General features: G+C 31.5%; 3 protein-coding genes across 3 annotated transcripts; 1 reads left to right on the forward strand and 2 right to left on the reverse strand.

Moving 5' to 3' along the window:
* Positions 1 to 323: 323 nt before the first annotated feature.
* LOC122854947 lies at positions 324 to 3,879 on the forward strand. The gene is made up of 4 exons (XM_044156022.1): positions 324 to 624; positions 1,943 to 2,098; positions 2,204 to 3,244; positions 3,350 to 3,879. Exons 1-4 carry the CDS (start codon positions 324 to 326, stop codon positions 3,877 to 3,879), a joined length of 2,028 nt encoding a protein of 675 aa, XP_044011957.1.
* A 383-nt stretch (positions 3,880 to 4,262) lies between these two features.
* On the reverse strand, positions 4,263 to 4,873 carry LOC122855011. The gene is made up of 4 exons (XM_044156146.1): positions 4,736 to 4,873; positions 4,600 to 4,684; positions 4,330 to 4,491; positions 4,263 to 4,270 (listed from the first exon to the last, which is right to left on the reverse strand). Exons 1-4 carry the CDS (start codon positions 4,871 to 4,873, stop codon positions 4,263 to 4,265), a joined length of 393 nt encoding a protein of 130 aa, XP_044012081.1.
* Positions 4,874 to 4,914: 41 nt separating this feature from the next.
* On the reverse strand, positions 4,915 to 7,013 carry LOC122855073. Its single transcript, XM_044156263.1, has 2 exons — positions 6,620 to 7,013; positions 4,915 to 5,423 (listed from the first exon to the last, which is right to left on the reverse strand). Exons 1-2 carry the CDS (start codon positions 7,011 to 7,013, stop codon positions 4,915 to 4,917), a joined length of 903 nt encoding a protein of 300 aa, XP_044012198.1.
* Between the last annotated feature and the right edge of the window lie 19,161 nt (positions 7,014 to 26,174).

A 26,174-nucleotide genomic window follows, 5' to 3' on the forward strand; every position in this document is an offset into this window, starting at 1 on the left:
CAGACCAGATTCACCTGAAAAATAATTTCTCTCAAGCATATGCTCAGCTTAAAAAAAATCCGAATGCTTTGGGAATTGTAAGGAACATTTGCGAAATTCAAGATTACATAAAACGTTACAATAGATCATTAGGTGGTCTCACAGGATCTAGAAAGAAAATGACTGGTGCAACAGTTGCATTGTTGACTACTTGGAAATGTAAATTAGAGCATTTGCAGAAAAAAGGCGGTATGGTTGATGAGTCTACAATACACCAATACCATGCTGATGCTATTGATGCAAGAATCCAATGAAGTGCCTTAGAAAGTGCTTTTAAAAACCGAATGCGAACTGGAATGATTATTAATATATTACATCAAAATTTAGATTCATTTCTTGAAGATGCAAAAGTGATGTTGATTGATCGTTTAGAGAATGAATTAAGCAAAAAGAGCGCTATTAAACTTAATACAATTTTGGCTTGTAATTTTCAAATTGTTAAACAAGAAGAAATAGAAATTGAGACAAAATATTTTAGTGATGGATGTATGGAAATATTGCAATCATCAAATCTTGACGATATTTTATCAAATAACTTTGAGATACTTAAAGCTGATCTGGAAGAGAAAGAAATGCGTGGTGCAGGTTGGACTTTGCATGAAATTCTACATTTATAAATAAATATAAACGACTATGTACCTTTACGTGGTGGTTCATCAACTTTTATTGAAATGCCTGATTGGATTATAAAAACAAAATCAGTTGTAAACGTTATAAATTATGACGATAATTATTACTTTATTTGGAGTGTGTTAGCTGCCATGCACAAGGTTCCACATCCAAACAGAGTTACCTCATATGAGAGATACAAGAATGATTTAAATCTAGATGGAATAACATTTCCAATGAGTTGGTGTAAAATAAAACGATTTGAAAATAAATGTATATGGCATTGATAACACTGATGATTTAAATGATGGAGAAGGTGATGGCGTTAATGATTCAAATGGTACAAATAAGAAAAAAAAAAGAGACGTCAAGAAAGGATTGTTCCATATTATTTGGGTAATAATGATGCATCAAATCATCCAACAATTCATCTTTTAACTATTGAAAAGCTTGAGAAAATAGTTGATGGATTCCAAGATGAATCAGCAGATGAAGATGATGATGAAGAAGAAGAAGATGATGAAGATTATGATGAATATGATTTTAATAATATTACAAATAAAAGAAAACTTGGCGAATTCTCAAACCATCACTTTGCCTACATTAAAAATTTATCTATGTTAATTAGTGCACGAGTTTCAGCATATAATGGTAAAAAATTTATATGTGATCGTTGTTTATCATATTTTCATTCTCAAAAATCAATTGATTCTCACGATCCTGCATGTAGAGAAGAAAACCAATATGCAATGAAGATGCCAACAGAAAAGAACAATATTTTAAAGTTTAAAAATTACAAATACCAGCTTCGAGTGCCTTATGTAGTATATGCTGACCTGGAAAGTATATTAGAAAAAGTGACAGATAATTCTAATAATTCATTGAAAAAAACAATTAAACAAAAACATATTCCAAACAGTGTAGCATATTTACTTTTGATGACGAATTGCAATTTTTCAATGCAACAAAGTGCCATATATGTAAAAAATTGTTCACAGCAGAAAACATTAAGGCACGTGATTACTGTCATCTCAGCGGGTTGTATCGGGGACCGGCCCATGTTGCGTATGTATAATTACTCTAATTAATTTTTTAAATTTTCAAATTTTTTAATTTTTCTCCGATATTTTCCGTTTTTTTTTCATTTTTTAAATTATTTATTTTGAAATAAAAATTTATTATTTCAGATGCAACCTTAATTATCAGACATCTTGCATAATAGCTGTGGTGTTTCATGGTCTCAGTAATTATGATAGCCATTTCATAATTAAAGCATTGAAAAAACAATTTCCAGGTGATATTGATCTTTTGGCTTTAAATAAGGAAAGTTACATAAGCTTCACTAAACGTGTCAAAGGTACTAGGATTAAATTACGTTCTAAAGACTCTTATAAATTCATGGCTAGCTCAATAAGTACACTGGCAAATGAATTAGAGGATAATGATAAAAGTATAAGTCGTAGCTATTGTGAAAATTTGAAAGAATTTAAATTAATAACAAAAATAGGTATATTTCCATATGATTATATTGATTGTTGGGAAAAATTTGATGAAGAACAATTGCCCTCAAAACATGATTTTTATTCTCAACTTAATGAAGAGCATGTAAGTGATGATGATTATGCTCATGCTTGCAATGTATGGAGAGTATTTAAATTAAAAAATCTGGGAGAATACTCAGATTTATATCTTCGTACAGATGTTCTTCTTTTAGCTGATATATTTGAAAATTTTAGATATTTTTGTTTGAAAACCTATGATTTAGATCCAGCTCATTATTACACTCTCCCAGGGTTGAGTTTTAACGCAATGTTAAAATATACAGAGATTGAGTTGGAATTATCAATAGATGCTGATAAATTATTGTTTATTGAGGGGGGTATTAGAGGTGGCTTATCACAATGTTCACATCGTCATGTCATTGCAAACAATAAGTATATGAAAGAATACAATCCAAATATTAGAGATTCATATTCAATGTACTTTGATGTTAACAATTTATATGGTTATGCAATGGCTTCTACACCACCAGTAGGTAATTTTCAGTGGGTTGAGAACTTTGATATAAATTCATTACAATCTATTGGGGATGATGCTGAATGGGGTTATATTTTGGAAACAGATCTGGATTATCCAGTAGAGCTTCATGATGAATATAGGGATTTACCTTTGGCACCAGAACGGCAAATACCTCCTTTAACTACAAGTAAATGCCCAAAATTATTAGCAACTCTTTATCCTAAAGAAAAGTATGTGATTCATTATAGAAATTTAAAACAATACGTATCTTTGGGGATGAAAATTAAAAAAGTACATAGAGTTTTAAAATTCAAACAACGAGCTTGGTTAAAACCATTTATTGACTTAAATACTGAATTACGTACCAAGGCAACATCACTCTCTGCTAAAAATCTATTTAAATCATTAATTAATATTTGTTTTGGTAAAATATTAGAGTCGACACGTTCACAAAGAATAATTAAATTAGTATCAAGATATGGTGGTCGAGGTGGAGCAAGAGCTTTGATATCAAAACCTAATTTTCACAGCTCTTTAATTATTGATGATTTAGTTATTGTTGAAATGAAACGATTAAGTATCCTTTTTGATAAACCAATATATGGTGGTTTTACTATTTTAGATATTTCAAAAACAGTCATTTATGATTTTTATTATAATTATATAAAAAAGGAATTTAAAGATAATATTAATTTTGTATATATGGATACTGATAGTGCAATTTTAGAGATTTTTACAGCAGATATCTATGAGTTTATTCGTAGAGAATGTAATAATTTTGATACATCTGATTACCTTCTAAATAATCGATATAACATTCCTCAAAAAAATAAAAAAGTACCAGGTATTATGAAGGATGAACGCAATGGAAAAATTATGAAGGAATTTGTTGGGTTACGTTCGAAAGCATATTCATTTCTAGTTGAAGATGAGACTTGTATCAATAATGTAAAACTTCATAAAAAAGCTAAAGGAGTAAAAAAATCATCAATGAAAACGATAACTTTTGAAGACTATAAAAATTGTGTTGAAAATCATGTTCAAATATCTAGAAAACAAAATTCAATCCGCTCTGAAAAACATCAAGTTTATACAATTACCACAGAAAAAATAGCTTTAAGTTGGAATGATGATAAAAGAGAACTTATTGAAGGTAAAAATTATACTCTGCCTTGGGGTTATGCAAAAGAACTTAGAAATAACATTAAATAAATAAAACAATGTAGTATGATTGAAATAAAAAAAATTTTATTTATTGAATTAAGTTTTTATTTATTTATTTACTACAAAGCTGTCTGATCCACTCACTGGTTGTGTGAATTATCAAATCCCAGATATTTCACGTTTATTTTATTTCCTTTCTTTTTAATAATTTTTTCAATTAAATAGACGTCAGGATGTTTTACTTTTTGTAATTCAGGTTGATAAAAACACCCTTCAATTGGGTTCTGTTAATAGTTTTCAAGTTTATATGTTACTGGAGATGTGTTATTTATTTTTATAATTTTAAATATTTCAGTTGTCCAATTGGGTTTATAATTTTTCTCAAAGACATGTTTATATTTACTTATTCTAACCTGATCATTTAGTTAAATTCATTTTTCTGATAATATTGATTTAAATTTTTAAATACAGTATGCTTTAAAATTTTTATATTGTCACCAACAACTTTTGCTGGTGCCATTTTGATTGTACGATGTTTTGTATTATTATATTGTTCAATTAATTTTGGTAATATTTTAACCCATTTATAAGTACCTTGTAAACTGAATTCAAAGTACAATTTATTTTTAATTGTTCTATTAAATCTTTCAACTATTGATGCTTTCATATGGGTGAAAGTTGAATACATATAAACATTGTATTTTTTTAGCATCGCTTGAAAAATGGAATTATAAAATTCTGTTCCTTGATCCACAAGTAGATTTTTACAAACTCGTCCTTTTTTAAATATTGATTCCATTGCAGCTGATACTTCTTTTCCAGTCTTGCTTTTGAGTTCAACAGCCCAACTGAACTTTGAAAAAATATCAATAATAGTCAAAATATATTTATATCCAGAATTTACAGATGAGTGTTCAATCATGTCAACAAGATCAGCTTGCCAAGTTTCATCCTTATCTCGAATATCAACTTTACGTCTTGGAAAATTTCGGCGAGCTGGTGCATGAAGCTCTCGTACTATGTCTCTTTTAAATTCAGTCATGCTTCATTGAGAGTAGTATGATGACTGAATTGTAACTAATGTTAATGTATAATGTTGGCCTCTCTTAGTTCTTCAATGATTGACATGATTTCATTATCGTGACTTGGATTGCCAGCTGTTCGTGAAGCAACTAGCAATCTTAAACGATCAACAAGCTCGTTCGGATTATCCCAATAAACATAATTAACTTTAGATTGATTTTTACTTTGAATTATCATATTTGTTGGTAGTAAACCAGAACCATGATGTTGTGTACTCTTCATGTGAGGCAATATGAATGTAATATACTTTTGTGATGCTGAATTTTTCACTGTATTTTTAGAATTATGATATCTTAAATGTGCATTTGTGTTGAGAAGAATTTGAGCATAATTTTTTTCATCAATTTGAGTGACTTTGGTTTTTTCTGGGGATTTCATAAATAATAATTCCAGTAGTCCTTGGGTTATTTCATACGTTTCATCAGCAACAATTATATTATTATTTTCAAATAGTAATTCAGCATTTCCAATTTTATATTCTCCACTGTTTTTTCTTTTAACCCCATAATCTTTATCCCATTGTAAAGTATCTATTTTATTACGGAGGCTAGGAGCCGAAAGGCTCAGCCGCAGTATTGGATTTATCCCCTAAAAGAAAAAAAGGTTCATAACTTCTAAACTAATTGTCGTAAAGACTTCGGATTTGGCTCAAAAGAAGCGGCTCTGGAAATTCTATGGCCCCTAATAAAAAAAAACATTATCTATCCAGCTATTTTTTTTTTTTTTTTGCACGAAAAATACTATTCGTACGATAAAAATTCATTTGAATAAGTTATAGAATTTTGAAAAACGATTATTTTAAGTCTAATATGAAACCTCTGCGACTCTATTTTGAGTTATAGCTTGTGCCGTTTTCATTTTTTAGGCAAACGATAACTCATGATGAAATGGTGTTAGAGTCTTCATATTAGGCTTAAAACATGCGTATTCGAAAATTCTATCGCCTCTCCGAAATTTTGATCTATGAATCATATTTTTCATAAAAATTTAAAAAAAACCGTTTTTTTTTTTTTTTTAAATTGAGTTTTTTAAAAAAAAAAAAAAAGTGACTGAACAGATAATGCTCTTTCTCATGGAGGGCGATGGAGTTTCAAAAGACGCGTTGTTTGAGCCTAATACGAAGTCTCTACTACAATTTTATCAAAAGTTATTGCATTCTCAGTTTTCGAGTAATTTCTGAAAAACGCTCTAATTTTCGACAAAATCGTCCTAGATACTTTGTATAGGACTTGAAAAGCATGTGTGTAAAATCCTACAACTTTTAGTCGAAACTTTTTTCAAAAAAAATTATAGTTTTCATAAAATAGTAAAAAATAGAATTTTTGAAATATTTTTGTCTCTTTTGTTTCAAAAATAGAAAAAAATTGACTATTGGAATCAGGATAAACTTCTTAAGGGGTGATAGAGTTTTAAAAACCACGTTTTTTGAGCTTAATATGAAGTCATTCCGTTGATTCTAACAGAAGTTATAGCTTGCCTTAACTTGAACGAAAAAAAAAAAAAAAAAATCGATTTTCAGAAAAATAAAAAAAAATGTACTATTATTGTATTGTTACTTTTAAAAACCATTCAAGAGATAAAATTTAACACGGCCCTAGCCGGAGTATTGCAAATTTTTAATTTTCAACGGTAACGCGGGCCACACGCCCCAACAAACGTTACCAGATCTTTTTTAAATATTGAGTTGTTAAATCATTTTTAAGACCTGTTTCATCAGCTTCTTGGTCTATCAGTTGTAGATCTTCAATAGTATCATGGAAAGCCTCTGTTTCCTCAACAGAACTGAGATTTTGTTCTGTATTTATATTTCCAGAATTACTTGAATGCGTTCTATCAGAAATACTGTCTTCTTCTCTCTCAGAATCATATGTGTTGTCTTTACTAATTTTGCTTTTTTTATTGTTTATTATCGGTGTTATTTTAGCAGCTATATTCTCAAGTGGTCCGATGACTGGTTTTAAGTACTCGTTAGCAGTTTCAGATATGCTTTCTTTCCCTAATTTTAATAATTGATGCTTCTTCTTTATTACATCTCTAACTTTTTCTATTTCTTCAAGAAATTTTGCTTCTTTTGACAGTGCTTCCTTCTTGAGAGGCATGTTGATTCGTCAGGATTTAAACATGAACTAATATTTTTTTAACAAATTGTATCGTTATTTATATTTATAAAACAATCAAAATTTTTTCTGTATCTTCCATCATTTATATTGCGATCTTTGTCAATACATAGGAAACAATATTTCTCTTCCCAACACTTGATACATATCCGAAGAAAAATATTATACTCCATATCAATATTTGTATGATCCTGCCAAATATGTTTGAGATTTAGCTGATCACAAGGGAACACAACTAAGAAATTAATATTATCACGAATCAAATGCTTTGGAATTCGAGCATACGATTGACACAAATAAAACGAATCAACATTACAATGACGTCCCATTGAAAAATAATCCCTTATTGGCTGTTAATTTTCAGTTGCAACATCATCAAATGTAAACAATGAGTTTGGTTTTGCTTCTTCAACAGGAATTACTTGATCATTGCTTGAAAATTTATGATAATTTATATTTTCAAGTGGTTCCAATAGTTTTTCTAAATATCGATATTTTGGTTAGTACAATGATTTACTATAAATATAAATATTAGCAAAACGTAAACCATTTGGATTAACAATTAAACTCATAAGTGCGTTGGTTTCACCACAATTACTTCCACCAATAATAGCACAACGTATTGTATTTGGCAATAAGTCTCTATGTCTTTTCTGAGTTAAACCCTCACCACTTTTTGCTGTAATTATATCAAAGTTCATCACTGGTAATTTGAGAGCTTGCTTCTTGTACTCCATCTTGAACAACACTAATTAAAAAAGTATAAAGTCAACTGTTTTATATGGAAAAAATCAGTCAATCATCAGCCATGATAGAGCATACAAATGATAAAAATAATTAGAAAAATAAAAAACGTTTTGGAAAAGGAATATTAAATAAAATTATTAATAAACTACCTATCGAATTACATCTACCTGGATATTCTTTTTGTGGACCTGGAACTAAGCTAGAGAAACGTTTGGCAAGAGGAGATCGAGTAATAAATCCTCTAGACGAAGCTTGTAAAAATCACGATATCGCATACTCGAAAAATCAGAAAGATATTAAAGCTAGGAACCTAGCTGACGATATTTTAGCGCGTGAAGCTTCAAAACGAATTTTTGCCAAGGATTCAAGTCTAAGTGAAAGAGCTGCAGCTGCACTTGTAACTGGAACAATGAAAATCAAATCAAGATTCGGTATGGGTTGTGTAAATAAAAAAAATTGTGTTAAAAAACGTAAAACAACAGGTGGAAAATTAAAAAAAAATTAAAAACTGATAAAAAATAAAAATAGTTCTGGTGAAAAGAAAAAAAGCAAGAAGAGCAAGAAAAATAAAAGAAAAAACCTCAAGAATAAAGTATCATTTATGAAAATTGTACAAGCTGCTAAAGAAGCAAGTAAGGAATCCAATGTTCCATCAATAGCAATTAAAGCAGCATTAAAAGGAACGAGAGGAGCTATTAAAAATGTTGGAGGTAAATCTGCTGTCTTGATGCCAAGAGTGGTACCAGTTGCTAAAAGTATAAGTGGTGGTGCATTACCACTATTAATTTCAATACTTTCAGCCATAACAGCATTAGGTGGACTAGTTGGTGGAGCATCAGGTGTTGTTAAGGCAATTAATGCAGTAAAATCAAGTAAATATCAATTACAAGAAACTGTAAGACATAATAAACAAATTGAATCAATTGCTATTGGAAAAGGACTTCATTTAGCACCATTTAAAAGCGGAATGGGATTCTATTTAACTCCAAAAAACTAGATATGATGCTACCACAGAGAGCCTTGACTGACAGTGATATTATCAAATTTGCTAATCAATTAAAAATAAAAAAATTTCGTGGTGTTGCTGTGAAATGATATGCCTCGAGATACCTTGACACAGAATCAGGAGTTGTTAATTTAGATGATAAAACAAAATCCTAGAACACATTGGTTGTATATAAAAACTCAACAACAATTTCTATAGCAATAATATATTTTGATAGTTTTGGTAATTTGCAAACCACCAAAATCTTGTCAGTTACCTTGATGTTGGTGGCATCACTTTCAATATAAACGATATCAAGATTGAATACATTTAATTGTGGGCATTTATGCCTTGCATTCCTTGCTGAAAAACTATAAAAGACTTGAATATAATAATTTAACATCAGTCTTTAATGAACTTTTAACATGCACGATACATTTACTTTAACATTAAGTGGTACATCATCAGTGCTTGAAACTCAATATTTTCCTCCAATTCAATTAACAAGAGGAAAACATTATTCATTAGCACTTATTTCTTTTTTAACCTTTAATTCAATACCAAATATTGATAGCCATAATAATCAAATTGAATTTATTGAGGCTAATGGTCATTCTGAATCAATTACAATACCAACTGGCAGCTACGAAATAGTTGATCTTATTCAAAGCTTGAAAATACATTCTATCAAGTTAAGATGCAACAATAATACTCTGCATATATCCAAAGCGATAAAATAATGGATTTCACTGGACCAAGATCACTAAGACCTTTACTTGGATTTACATCAAAATTATTGGAAGCTGGTAAAACACATGAGTCAGATCTACCAGTAAATATAATTCAAGTCAATAGTTTGCGTATAGAGTGTAATATAACAACTGGGGCTTATTGTAACAACCAAAAAGTACATACAATACACAGTTTTTTTCCTGCTGTACCACCTGGTTATAAAATAATAGAAGTACCAACTTCTCCTATTTATTTACCAGTTACTGTGAAGTCAATAGATTACATACAACTGAAAATTGTTGATCAAGCAGGTCGAGCTGCTAATTTTCGTGGTGAAACAATTACAATCACTCTGCATGTTAAATCATAGTGATGGGGATTGAGTTTAATTCTCGCACAATAAAAAGAGGATTTTCATATAAAAACAGCAAATCATGGACATCACCAACCAGTCTCAATCGAGCAGTGAAGAGATTAACAACTCAGAATATAACATACCTAAAAAGTCTAGGGTTAAAAGTAAAAAATTCTGGACTTGGAACTTCAATTGGGTAAATATGACTTGTCTCAATTGTTTTGCACGTCAAAATGGGTGATATACTTGATATCAACACAACAGTTCATTTCAACAATGATATATCCAGTTATGACCTGCATGCACATCAAACATTTGGATCATCAAGCTTTGAGAATAGTGATGAAATTAGAATATCAATACAAAACCAAGATTTATTCATTTTGCCATGTAAAAGCTACATTCATATAAGTGGAAAATTATGTAAAGAAGAAAATAATGATGTACCAATTGGTATTTCACTAGTTAATAATGCAATGAGTTTTTGATTTGAAGAAATGCGTTATGAGTTAAATGGGGTTTTAGTTGATAAATCCAAAAATGTTGGGATTACAACAACAATAAAAAAATTATTTATCAATTAATTCGAGGAAGAATAATGAAAATGCTGGATGGTTAAACGGACTTGAGCAAATGATGTTAACAGATGAAAATGGTTATTTTGATTTATGCATACCATTGAAAATGTTTTTTGGCTTTGCTGAAGACTATCAAAAAATCATTGTTAACGCCAACCATGACATTATTCTGGTACGATCTCGCTCTGATTTAAATTCAATCGTGAGAGATGTTGCAACTTTTCAAGAAGAAGTTAAATTTGATTTAAAAATTACAAAAGTTGAATGGTTAGTGCCATATGTAACACTATCGAATGGAAATAAAATGGAAATCATGAAATATATACAAAAAGATCCAGTCATGTCTATTGGGTTTAGGACCTGGGAACTCTATGAATATCCACTGCTACCAACAACAAATCATCATATTTGGACGGTGAAGACATCAACTCAACTGGAAAAACCTCGCTATGTTATTCTTGCTTTTCAAACAAATAGAAAAAACGTATGGCATGCAGATGCAGCAAGATTTGATCATTGTAATATAACAAATGATAATTATATCTTAACTCACAAATTTTCCCATATGGAAATTTAAATCTTGACATTTCGAAAAATCAATTTTCATCATTGTATAATATGTATGCTAATTTTTCCGAGTCTTATTATGGAGCTAAAATAGATTTGATATCAAAAAATTCTTTCATCCATCAATCACCATTAATTGTAATTGATTGTAGTAAACAAAATGAACTTTTAAAAGCTGGTGCTGTAGATGTACGTTTAGAATTTGAATCTAAAAACAATTTTCCATAAGGAACTGCAGCTTATTGTTTAATTTTACATGATAATATAATTGAGTATAAACCAATCAGTGGCATTGTACATAAATTAAGTTAAAATAATAAAAATTTAAGAATGAAAAATAATAAAATAAAATAAATAAAATAAATAATGTAAACAAAAAAATTAATGTAATAAATAAATAGAAAAAAAGGTTTATTTTTTGTTTTATATATTTATTTCCCCAATCATCATTTTATCAACAAAATCATTGTCTTTTATTAAACAATTGTCAAATTTAATATTTCTATTATTTTCACCATCAAGAGTCATGATTAAACTTCCCTCTTTTATAGCATTTTGTAGCTCGGAATATTCTTGCTCATCCTTGTCGAAAAGGTCAGCGAATCTTTTTGGTAGATATAGATAACATGAATTATCAATTTCAATCGTAGCTGCTGCTCCATATTTTCCCGCAGAAAACTTGAGCAGTTTGGTTATTTTATATGCTACATTTTTTGATAAATCTTTGATTGCTTTACGTTTCTTAGCTTTTTGAAGTTGTTTAGTTTTTGCAAATGCCATTTTAAAAATTTCTGAACAAAAAAAAAAAAAAAATTTATTAAAATGAATTAGTATGTGTGTTAAGTTGTATATGTAATTAAATAATTGTTTATATATTTTTATTAATAATAATAAGTATGAAGTAAAGATACTTACAGCTTAATTTTTCTTGTTGGTGAGTTAGTTGTTACTTGGTGCTGCTCTGAGGAACTGATGATAATGTTGAGGAAAACATGGACATTTATAGGAGAACAAAGATCTTCTCCCCAAAGAAGAAATATAATAATTTTCATTTTGCTTATTGTTTAAATTTTAAAAGAGTAGGAATTTCTATAGAAAAAAAAATATCTGAGAAATGGATTATTTGTCGGTGAAAAATATTATGAGAAATGTGACTTGTGTTATAGTTTAAATCATGGCTTTTGCTTCAGATGTTGGTGGGTTAAATATTTCCCACATTAAAAAATAAAGAAAAATATGTAACAAAAAGAAGAAATAAATTTCTTCAGGGAAATAAGATTAAAAATTGGGAAAAAGAAAAATTTTCTTTGTCAACTGAATGCTCTATTTAACCCCAATGTTTGCAAACTGTGAATTCGCAGTATGTAACTCACAGCATGTTTTTGGAGCATTACAAATTTTGAGGGAAATAGATTAAATTTCTTTGACGCTGAAAATGCTTTATATTTTTTCCGAGAAAATTATAACAAAAAAAAAAAATTTTATTTAATTATTTTTACAGGAAATTTTTTTTTTAGGTTTGAAAAAAAAAAAACAAGAAAAAATTATTTATTTATCAATTTATTTATTTATGTAATTTATTTTATATTTATATTTTATTTTACACATTACAATTTTCATTCGAACTTGATTCTTTACATTTTACACAATCTTTTACTGGTACTTGTAAAAAAAGACCAATTTCATCTTCATAATCATTTTGTAAAGGATGCTGTTTACATTTTCTTAGTCCTAAAATTGTTTTATTCATTTGTTGTTTCTCTGATAATTTATCCCAGACTTGATCTATTTCATTTGCCGCAAATTTTATTATTGCCATGATTGGAAGTGAACTTATTTCTGTCTTAGCCAAATCATTTATATTTTCAACAGCACAATAATGGATAATCGATTTATTTAAACTTGGTCTGGTTGAAAAGGTTTTAATATACCATGATCGAAAACGTTGAACATTTTCAACTGAACATTTGTAAGTTGAACAATTAATGTGAATCCTTGAGTGTCTTATAGCTGGATGTTGTTCTTCCAGAGTTTTTATGTCTGGAAAATTTAAATCATCCAAATTGAAAATTGTTGTTTGAATTTCACGTAAAACAAATTTTAACCATTTCTTTTTCTCTTCTCCTTTTACAAATAAATATTCAAATTTTTCATTTATTGATTGATTTAAAATTGGTGAAATGTCGTTATATTCTTCACAACCTTGTTCCCATGACCTACCATGATGATTCATTTCACATTTTGATACCGTTTCTTGATAAGTTTCACTCAAATGTGATTTATCACAAGGTGGTTTAAATATTTTAGATATTGGAGTCAATCTTGAACTTAATGGTTGAATATCTAGTTCTTTCAGCACAAATAACCCTTGCTCTTCTTGAAATCCTTGGAAGTCGATGAATGCAGACATTTTATTTTATTATATTTTTCAACTCAAATTTATTGTATACCTTTTTCACTGAAGGCTTTGGAGCTAACTAAAGATATTTTTCAAAGCTTGATTTTCAACAAATTTCTTCCCCTCTTTAACTCACTACTCCCACTTTTTTTTCCTAATATTATTTCTATTTTACACCAAAAACTAGAAACAAAAATATATATTTTTTTCAGCAGTCTTAATGGCAGATTGTAAAACATCTAGTTGCTCTTTTATTTTAACATTTTCAGCCATGAAAATTCCAATTATATCACCCAATTTTTCATAATTTAATTCAATACTTTTTTTCATTTCATTGAATAATTTTAAAGTTACAACATCCTTCTCATCTCGTGTTGCAACATTGCATATTCGTCGGTTGCCAATATCGAAATTATTATATTCATCTAAATTAAAGCCAATTCCAGGAGGCCCTAGTCTAGATCTATCAGCAGCCCCAACCAAATAACGACCAAACAAATCAACGCTCATTTTATAACTGGCTTAGAACTTAAAAATCGGTTAGTTATATAATAAAAAAGAAAAAAAATTGATAAATAAATAAAAAAACAATTATTATAAATAAATTTTTCCATTTACAACAAATTTTCGAATTTTCCAGTATCACTCACCTTCTACTTCCAACATTCAATAAGATGTGGTCTTGGGGATAGCGCGCTCGATTTTAAATCCGAAGTCCGTGAGTTCAAATCTCCTTCGAAACACTTTTTTTTTTCTCACAAATTTAAAAAAAAAAAATAGAATAAAAATGGCTGAAATTCGAAAAGACTCCCCACTCATATTCTCCTCTCTTATTCCCCTCTCTCATTCTCTTCTCTTACTTTCTACCCCAAATTTATTTAAATACCACCCACCCATCCCACCCACAATCTCGCGGTTTTCCGTGGTCCAGAACTCTTATAACCCCCCCTACTAGTACTTACATCTTTACAACCCTGGCTATCATAATATGAAACAATTTTTTTAATGAAGTTGACGATACATACTGCCCAGTAATTATCTAAATGAATCGGTATGATCATCCATTTTTTTGAGAATATATCAACCTGTAAATGATAAATAGAAATAAATCATTGAACTTTCGGATCAATATAATGAATATTTTGTTCCCTAACAACTTACATTTTTAGTCCATTTATGAATTTCATTATTTTGTGCACTTAACAGTTTTTTATAAAAAAACTATTGGTTGTATAATTAGATGGCATATCAGATTCTATTATTAGTCTCATCAGAGTTGCCAGATGCTCGGGCAGTGAAAGAGCCACCTGGTGGCACTGAAAGGGCTAACAGGGGCCATTTTTTAGTGATCAAAGCGCCAACCAAAGCGCCAGATTTAAATTTATTTTTATTAAGAAAAACACATACAGTCATCCTTGAGTCCCAACAGTGGTGATAAGAATTACCTGGTTCCAGTCTGTCTGTTTGATTCCAAACCAGATGTTGTAGATCTGGATCATCCAGCTATGTCGGATTGTCACTTGATAGAACAGTTGTATGTACAGCTGGTTCAGACGACACGTCTCCAGTCTAACTTGATGTTGTGTCAGTAATTGCGTTTACCTGTGTAATACAGCAGCAGAGCAGCACATAATATTCTCATCTAAAACACAAATAAATATTAGGGAGTATTCGATTACTGGTTGTAAATTTTCTAGTTGAGAACCAGGCATGGTCTAGCGTTGCATAGAATTACAATATGTACAAGACGCCGTCGTGACGCCTGGTTTCCTACAGCGATAGCAAAAGCGACGCCGTCGTTCCTGGCAGTCATGATGGGTGTGTCCACGAGTATCACAGTTCCAACACTCAACTTCATTACCACCTGAACGGTCAGCACGCCCTGGTGGAGAAGCGAGATCTGGAGTTGATGACTGATCACGACTGAGTCTTCTAGGCAAAAGTACCGGAGTTTCAAGTGGTGAACACTGTATTCCCCGATCTACTTTACACGGTGTTTTAGACAATTTAGTTCGTTCACGGTTTGATCCGTCTCACGTCTAAGAACATGTAGCTCGAGGTTTTCCTCTGCTGTACGGTTAGTGATCCAACCATGAAGGTCTTCCTCCTCGGATAGAGTCCGTACGTCGTCTTCTTGTGAATTTCTAGATGATGCAAAGGTAACATTCCGTGTGTTTGGACCCGCAAAACTTAGACACAGAGAAAGCTCTGGTTTAGAGGAAGTCTACGTATCTGAGCACCTTTTGTGATACACTCTTGACGTATAGCTTTATCCTCCACAGCTCGCATAGTTGGAAAACGTCTGGATGATATAAGACGCTGATAAGATGGTAGCATATTGCGAATAGTATAAAGCACACATTCACTTTCTGGCCAAGGTGGATCTGTACGTTGAAATAGACCACGCATGCAAGAGACAAAGTGACGAACTGATTCACTTGGACCTTGGGTACGTCTATCTATTTCTTCCCGTAATGCTCTTTAATAGTCTGGGTTAGCAAAACTACCACGAAATGCTTGTCTGGTGACCTCCCAGTTCAAGAACGCCTTACTATGAGCCATGAACCAGGTTAAAGCCTCACCATGAAGGCAGAAACATAAAGCCGATAGGATTTCCTGATCAGTGGCACCAGTGATCATTCGAGTCTGTTCTACTCTGAATAAGAATTCCTCGACATCTTCACTTGGTTTACCAGTGAAGCGAAGATTACAACTCAACAGAGTCCTGAGCAAGTAATTTGGGTTACAACGTCCAGGTTCAGAGATTCAGAGGTCTTCCACCAAAGAAATGATTACCTGACGACGAGGCTGGGGACTAAAATCGACTAAATGGTCAGGATATTTCTGGCGTCTTGTATTAGCTGGTGGTTGTTCAGGTAAAAGATGGTAATCGGATTGACGTTCAGGATAATCCTGACGTCTTTGATCAGCTGGTGGTTGTTCAGGTAAAGGACGACGTAAAGGACGCTCTTTCTCGAAGGTTATATCCTCCAAGACCACCTGTGTTATCCTCAAGATTTGGCAAAATACGTGTTGATAACTTGGACTGGTTAGTCTTAGAACTCTTGGGTCTATTTCTGGATAATGGTGGATTTGTAACACCAGCCGGAGGTCCAAGATCCAAAGTATCAATTGGTGACATAGTCAAAGGAAACTGATTTACTACTGGAGTATGCGTTGATCCAACAAAGGTGAATCCCGGCGGAGCATCCAAATTTGCAAATAAATCTCCCAAGTCTATATCAGAAGACTAGTTAGATTCAGGTCGAGGTGGTGGTTCCAGGTTAACAACTGGTTCTTCAGGTGAAGCTTGTGTAAGTGTGACCTTCACTGGATTTCTTTCAACCAAATATCAACTGTTGGTTGGTTGTCCAAGTCACTAGTTGAATCAGTTAAGCTAACTGAATTTGTTAATAAGTTGGTTCGAGGGTTCGTTGGTTTTTCGTTAATAAGGTCTTCCTCGACGCTTGGGTATCGTCACTGATCCTTCAGCCATTTTGGTCAATCAGTTAGTTGATTCCGATTGATCAAATCCAGAAAAACGATTAGATAATTAACCGTCGATTCTCGAGCAAGCTAATTATGCTGACATTCAGGACACAAAAATCGGAATGACAAAAATTAAATGAAAAGTCAGTAATTAATTAATATGATCTATCAACTCAATCCCCGGTTAATCCGCTAGTCAGTTGGCTGATCGAAAAATCAGACAAATATTTAAACAATTGATGTATCCGTTGGTCAGTCAAATGATGTACCAGATGGTCAATCAAATGATGTATCAGTTGGCTAATCAAATGGTTGATGAATTCGTTAATTGATTGATCAGATGATGTACCAGTTGGTCAGTCAAATGATGTACCGGTTAGTCAATCTGATGGTTGATTCCGCCAAGACTCACGAACAGTATCAAGCCAATCAAAATTCAAAGCAACCAATTATTTATATTCATAATCAGGATCAATAGAAATAATCTTTGATAAATTAGCAATAAAATCTAGACCTTATGATAATCTATCAAGAACTCAGATCGACCAAGATCTACGTTCAAAGCTAGTTAATCAAATACTACGAGTTAGACTAGTTGATGATCAATGGGATTTATTACCAATAGGTCCTGGTTTAGCCGGGTACCAAGTGAATCCAATGATCAGTCAATAACCTGAGACTTAACACTAACACGTGGATTTAATAAGTCTGGACCTGGGTCGACCAGATACCACGAAACTCCAATGAGTCTGGACTTAATTCGACCAAGTACCCAGTAAATCTATTGATCAAACTGGATCCTTGATTAACCAAGATCAAATACGAATAAAACAAGGGACACGAGAGGTCCTGGATCGTCCAGATACCACGGATTCTCTGATTCGTCAAGCCTAGTACTGGATCGACCAGCTACTCGTAAGTTTTGATGATATATCGAATCTCGGATCAACCAAGATCATAAGAATTAATTATATAACAAAGAAAAGACCTGGATCGTCCAGTGTCTACGTAACTTTAATAACTAGACAAAGAAAGTGCTAAATCAACCAAGCAACACGTAATTTAAATTATCCAAAGCTTGGATCCAACAACAAACAAAAGAATTTAAATATCTGAACCTGGTTCGTCCAGGAATCACGTGATTACAATAGTCTAAGTCCTGGATCTAGTGACTACCAGGTGAATCTAAAAGGACTGGACCTGGGTCGGCCAGGTACTACGTATTTCTTCTTGGATCAACTAATAACACGAGAGTTTAACTAAACTAAATCTTGGATTGACCAAGATCAAGTGAAGCCAATTGATAAACAAGACTGGACCTGGGTCTTCCAGGAACCACGATGATTTATCAAGAAAACCAAGAGAAATACTGGATCGACCAAGTATTGCGTACTATTATCAACTAACAAAGAAAATATCGGACCGACCGTTATTTCTCGAATTTAATAATTTTCTTCAACCTAATCTAATATTATCTTGTAATAAACAATATAAAATCTTATAGATAAATAATTATTAGCAATAAAAGATATTCTAGGATGACCTGAATGAATTCTAACGAGACAAACACAGACAAAGGATTTTCCTCTGTTGCTATGCTCTAGGCAAAGGATTTTATTTTTTTCCCAATGTTACGCGTGTGTAAGAGAGAGAGGTCTATGTATTACTCAACAGGTCTAAACCCGCATGGGCCTGTCAACGCGCACAAAGGAAAAATATGAAACGCCAGTTTAATTAATAATTTACTAATTAATCAGGATGACAATAATAAATACACGATAATAAATAATTAAACAATATAATTAACCTAATGCAACTTTATAAAGCCGGTTTTGACAATGGATTTGTGACTGCTTGGTTGTCCAGACAGGTCAAAACGAATACTAGTGAATAATTAATTTTATTGACCTTATTCTTTCGTAACCACTGTAGTACAATATCTTCTTTATATATTGGCTTTAATTCTTAATTTTTTTAAACACACTTTAAAATCTTACGGCGTCTGAGCTGTCAGTTTCTCACCATGGCAGTCCATATCCAATCAACACGAGAGAATGAATAAGATGTCGGTCGCCGGTTAGCCGGCTTTTTAACTCTTCCTCGCATGAGGCTCGCACATGCGCATAATAGAATTATACAAACAAGCATGAGAAACACGTCTAAAGCGTAGATAAATGAATTTTAAGGCTACTTTACACTAATAATAATATAATATTTTTAAAATAATAATTAGGTAATATCGCGTCACTGTAATCAAATTAGATAATCTAGCGATGTTCTTAACAATTAATTTGCGAACTTTAAGAGTTAATATCGCACTGAATTTAAACAAATTAAATAACGGAGTTTTTACCTAAAATTAAATATTGTTGATATCGCGTCGCGTGAAATAATTGAATAAATATTGCGACGGAGTTGTCAACGAGTTGTTATAAATTTATTACTAATATCGCATCTAGCTAACCTGACAGAGTTGTTAATAATAATTATAACCAGAATAAAATAACCATAACAAGCAAGTCCCTGTTTGGGCGCCATTTGTAACATGACATTTCTGCCAGTTATCTTCTCGGACCGCTTGTTACCGTTATTTCACCTGTAATTTGTCCATTTTAACAAACCAAACTAAAATCCAATAATTCCAACATAATAATAATAAAAATTTGTATCAGGGGTTTTCAAATCACCTTAAAACCGGAAAAAGGCATAACACAATCTCGCGCTCAGGACAACATTCATACCTGGACAAAATACAATTAAACAAATAAATAAAACAACCGAAACAAGCAATCTAGAGGAAAGCCGCAGGGTCGCTCAGTGTGTGGGTTTTGGTGGAAGGGCCGGATAAAGCTGTCACAATTATTTTACCTGAAAATAATAATTAATAAATACCCCAAAATAATAACAAAAGAAACACAATCAATTCATTTACTTCATATTTATTTATCAATCAAACTTAATTATCAACGTAACTCAAATAGCCAACGTAACCCAAAATAGAAAATAACTAATCCATAAGTATCTCAAAAATCCTAAACTGAAGGGGACCGCGTCCAACAAAATATTGATTAATTAATCATTAATAAACTAAATCTAATAATCAAAAGTATCAAAAGTATCATGATCAGCTCGAGGATCCGCCTTGAGTTGATCACCCAAAACAAAGCTAAACAAAAGGTAACACATGGTGGTTGATCCACCATGTTCAACATACAAAAATAACCTCAAACTCACCGTCGCCAGACGACTGGTTAAAACAAAGGTCCAGTCAGTCTGACGTCTCAAAGACAAGAGAGAGAGTTTTCACTCCCTAATTATTTTACTCAATTTCACAAATCGATAAGAGGGGGGATTTGCCCTTTTCTAATGTGACTTGATGTTGATGATGTCGCTAGTTGAAGAGTCGAACCATTGTCTATTTGGCTTAGCCTTCAAGGCAACGAGAATCGTTACAATATTCATCTTTTCACTCTAATATTTAAATATATATTCATTTTTTATATTTTTTTGAATCAAAATTTAAACTTCTATTTATTCTATTCAGCCTCTTTTTTTAATTCATTATTACATTTCATACTTATATTTCCCTACTCGCAAAATTTTTCATATTCTCTTCATTTTATTTATTCAATTATTAGATTATTAATGAATTGTTTTGTTGTTTTTTGTAAAATAGATTTTGAAAAAAAAAATCTACATAAATATTCTAATAAGCTTGTTTGGACATAAAGCCTAAATTATATGGTGACTTAAGCCTTAACGTTTAGTCAATATATTGTCCACCAGATAGCAAGTGCCATATTGACAATCAATATTATGATCGATTGTTGTTGTTACTATGTGCTCCTACGTCTACTACTTCAGATCTGACGCCGATTCGTGTCGACTATTTTTGTCATGTTTAGACTGGACGTCCAAAATTTGTCTATTGTCAAACAATTAATTATCAAATCAATTAATAATTATCGTCAATTCAGTTACAATTAAGATTAGTTAATAAACATTACTGTACATCATACATTCATTTATTATTATTATTAAACACACCATTACATGATTAAAAGTGACTACTTTATTCATAACCTCAACCTGTCATACGGCCACAATTATATTTAAGTATTAAAATCAACACACCGGCAATTAGTCAGGGTGCAAACCCCACAAAGCTAAAAACAGCGATAGAATGGAAGCACGATAAAACGATAAGGACATTATTTTATTCAAATTCACCGCGATAAGTCGGCCGATACCACGACATACTGCAAATTATTGTGTACAAATTTGTCTCTATTCAATAGCTTTTTTTTTAGTTTCAAAGGAAGGCAACAAGTTATCCTAAAATGTTTTTTTTTTACGTCTAAAATATAATTTGTTATTGCGATGCACAGAATGATTTTTCAATCGTTTCTTGAAAATATATATATGAAATGTTAAATTCGTTACGTTTAAGACAGACTGATTCAAAAACATATTAGACACCTATTTTAGGTACCGGTTCATAATTGTAAGAGGATTGATAGATTAAAAACGTGTACAAGGCATTTTTCAAACGTTTATAAGTAGTGTAACTAATAGAGTTCTGGATCAGAGGGCGGTCGAAAAAGGGTAGATCGGCGAGGGGACAGGGGGCTGCAACTCGGTCAGTAAAACAGAGCTGTTAAAGAAATTTGTTATTTAAATTCCCAGTTGTTGATAATGCAGAGATGGTAAAGAAATTTGTCATTTGATCGTGTCCCATGTCCTGGGGCATAGTTCAAGTCTCATGTCTCATGTCCTATATACATATATATTTTTAAATTGGATGTTGCTGTAACTAGGAAAAAAATTAAAATGGAAATTAAAAAAATTTTATTGTATTTTCGGATGACACATCGCGGTCGGTAATGAAGATTTCTACTTTACCGACTGATATTGAAGTAGATTTTCCAAGTTTCGGGAGTCAACCAAATATGCAATAAAAATTTTTCAGAAATTTAAAAAAAAATTTTGGAAATTATCCAAAAATATTCTCTATTTTAGAACGACTCCTGAAAATTTTCCTTGTCAGCAATAAATTTACTCGAAATATTAATTTTTTATTATTATTCATTCATTTCTCAATACTATCATAGGACTGTAAGCTGACGTCAACATTCAGTTTTTTAACTTGAATATCAATTCAACATGAAATTACAAAGAAATGATTCTCGTAGAATGTACTCAAAGATAAAAAAATAGAGAGTCATCAAAAAAGTAAAGCCAACTATATTTTTATTTTTCTAAAATAATATAAGTCACGTCCAACGTGAAGACAATGATTTGAACGGGGCATCGAAACATGATCCATGACGTACGGCAAGCACGCGCGGTCAATGTAGATCCATTGTCTTAATCATGCATCGCTTTTTATTTTTTGCTTACTTTGCACATTTTTATATTTATTTTCAAGATAAATGTATTGTTCTTTTTATTTATTAAATATATTTTATGTTGATTGCACGGTAAATTATTCATCTTTCATTAGTCAGTGGTCAGTCGATCTCGCGGCAACTTCTTCTTCCTGATTATTAAAAAAATTATATATTAAAAAATGTATTCTATCGAAAGGTGTGAAAAACTTGTTAACATTTTAAGTGCGGATTATTCATCTGCAAATGCTATTGAGAAAATTGATCGATGGATTGAATGGGGTAGTGTAAATGTAAAACTATTGAATAAATTTTTGAAAAATTCAGCTGACTCAGGGGGTGCAAAAAAAAGAATACAATTAGTGGTTGTTAGACTTACAACAATAATTGAAAAATTACAAGTGAAAAGAGAAAAGACAGAGAAAGACAGAAAGAATACAATTAGTGGTTGTTAGACTTACAACAATACTTGAAAAATTACAAGTGATAAGAGAAAAGACAGAGAAAAGACAGAGAAAAGAAGATTACATCATGGTGCTGGTATGAGTACTCATCATGATGAACCGGCATTGCATGATAGAGTAAAATGAAATAACTTGGAAAATATTTTTGAAAGAAATAACTGGAAGTGTAACAAATCTTTATCATGTAAGAATAGAAGATTTTTTAATAGATTCTAAGACTGTTGTCATCAAAAAACTGAAAACTTTTTTGAAAAAAAAAATTAATCTCAAGATCAATTCATGTTTACATTGTGAATATGAAGTTTTAAAAGATAATACAGAAGTGAGAGGATAAATAATAGCGTTTATTTAATAGGGAAAAATATATACAAAAGGGTGATATTACTCAATAAATATACTCTGCAAAAAGTTGTATACCATTTGCCCAACGTAAAAATAAACTCAAAGTAATTATACTCGGTGTGTATCACCTGGTATAATTGGATGAAAAAATGTGATGTGTAATGTAGAATAACCAAAACGCAAGTGACTCCAGAACGCTGTTTGGAGACTTGCTTGATGTTGAACTCGAAGTTGGCCGGAGATCCTCGATGATGAACGAGAGACTCGAATAGTTACGGCAACGTACGGTGTAAGCCGAGCGTTGTTGTGACGACATGAGAGTTTCTCTAGTGTGCGCTGATTGGACAGTGAATAACAGAGATGCGCAGTGGTTACTGGTCATCTCTGTGACGACACACATTAGAAAAGCTCGCGTGAACAGCAGTCAATAAAAACGAAAATAATAATAAAAAAAAAAGTTACCAATACTAATGACAGTATTTTTGATGATGAATGTTTTTTGGCTGACGATGACGATGATGATGATAATGACGATGATGACAATAAAATGGAAGTTTATGAAGAAAATGAATCATCATTTGTTAATACTTGTTCTGATTATTCACCACAAGTACTATTATTTGTATATGTATATTCCATCAAATTCTCCATATGGAGGTTGCACGTTTTGGTCATCATGTGGTGGTACTGGTGCTACACTTTGTGGCACAGATTGTACAAAATGTTTTGATGTTGATGGTCTGTTTGTTGTTGAACCAATATGAATCGATAACTCATTTGACGTATCTAAAAAAATAAAAAAATTAAATGAAATAAAAATATTCAAAAAAAATGTCAACACATGAAATAAAATAAAGAAAAATTTACTTTTAAATATTTTTCTTTTATTTATAGGTTATAAAACAACCTGATAAAACAAAAATTTATAGTCCAGATATTGAAAACTATAAAAAAATAGTTTTATCAACAGATGCACATCGAAATTTGTATGAATCAAGGAGTTCCATTAGAAATCTCAATTCAACGAAGTACATAAAATTGATAAAATTATTTGGTGATTTTTTATGATCAGGAAGAGGTCTCTTACCAAAGTATATGCTGACATCGAAGCAAAATGTAAAATTTGATTATGTACATTAGAATGATGTGAATAAACTTGTTGAAAGATTATAATTATTAGTAGAATCACGATTAGCTGCTAGCACAAGTCATGATAATGAAATTTTATCAATTATTGAAGAACTACGAGAGGCTCAAGTCATTCATTAGTTATCCGAAGACTTTTTTAGAATAAAGAATGAAAGTATATAAATGGGATGTTGTAAAGGAATTATATACTCCAACTGAAAGAAATTTTCGACGTCGCCATGTTGATATTCGAAGTATTGATGAAACATGGCAAGCAGATTTAGTTGAAATGATACCAAATTCTGAAAAAAATCGAGGAAATAAATATCTGCTAACAGTTATAGATATATTTTTAAAATACGCATAGGCTGCTCCAATCAAAAATAAAACAGGGAAAGATGTCTCTGATGCTATGGAATCAATATTAAAGAAAAGACGATTTCCTAAAAAGTTGCAAGTTGACAACGGATTAGACTTCTATAATTCTACTTTCAAATCATTAATGAAAAAATATAAAATTCATATGTATTCAACATTCACACATTTAAAAGCGTCGATTTGTGATAAATTCAATCGTACGGTTAAAAGAATAATGTGTATCTCGGTTTTTCCAATTGTGTTGATGTTTTCACACTCCAATTTTGTTTTGCAGTTGCAGGTAATAGTAGATACTCGTACGATTCCCATGTACGAAAACTGATTGCTATGGATGGATCCTAGGCAATATAATTTAAAAGTTGAATTTTCTGCTTATCAGACACTTTGATATATGGAACAATAAATTCCACCTTTTGAAGTTTAATTTGTATTTTTTCGCCACTTTTTCCTTCCGCAGGTTGTTCTTGTAGACAGGCATTCACATCACTATTTGCTCTTATTAGCATGAGTTCATGTTTTGCATTGATAATTATTTTTTTATAATCTTCAGCAAATCCTAGCAGCAGGCTCAGTGGTATTGATATATCAAAATAACCACTCGAATCGAATAATGATTCTTCATCAGACATTAACCATCCAGCATTCTCCAATAATAATTTTTGATTTGGACTTAAGAAGATATGAGTTGTAAGAGTTTAATAATATGAGTTTTCATAAGAGTTGTAAGACCAACATTTTTGCTTCGATCAATTTCCATTGCATTTATCTCATAGCGAATTTCTTCAAACATGTGTGCTATTGCCATTCGTACCAATGAAGTTGTTTTTGGCACAGATTTTGCGTCACTTGTAAGAAATTGTCCAGTAATATGTAGTGAACTTTTACTTGGTAGTACACATAAATCTTGATGTTGAATTCCAATCCGGATTTCATCGTTGTTATTGAATGTTGAAGAGCCATAAGGCTGATGAGCATGTAACTCACAATGGGCAATCGATTCATTAAAAATGATCGGTTCTTGTATATTTAAAATTTCATCCATGGTATAATACAAAAAAAGCAACAAAATGACACTTTTATTTCCGTAGATGTTGTTGACGTGGACTGAGACCAAGACTCTCGAGAAACTGAATACTCTGATGTGTTATCGCTTTGCTTCCTTGCTTTTGATTGATTTTTTTTTGGCATAATGTCTCGCATTTATAGCTTTGCCCAATTATTTTATTATTATGTTTATTCTTTTTTTCTTTTTTTTTGAAAAAAACGATGCCCATATTTTTTTTTCCTATTTGACACTTTGAATGTGTAGTCGAATTGTAATCGTTTCTCCACGAAAATTCACAATTTCACCATCCTGATTGCTTGCACTGTGACTGGCAGATAAATGACATGAGATGGTACTTCAACAATCTGATATCCAGGAGGCACAACTGGGAAAAATTCATGTATTGTGTGAACTTTGTGCTGATTCTTATATGCACCGGTTGTTATGTTACACTGAATTTGAAGTGTATTGACTAATTTGGCAACGGGCAAGTCAGATTTATGTAGAATATCAGCTTCGAGGATTCGTTTTGTAAAGCCCAACAATCT

This window comes from Aphidius gifuensis, linkage group LG1, assembly GCF_014905175.1.
Source record: "Aphidius gifuensis isolate YNYX2018 linkage group LG1, ASM1490517v1, whole genome shotgun sequence".
NCBI classification, from domain to species: domain Eukaryota; kingdom Metazoa; phylum Arthropoda; class Insecta; order Hymenoptera; family Braconidae; genus Aphidius; species Aphidius gifuensis.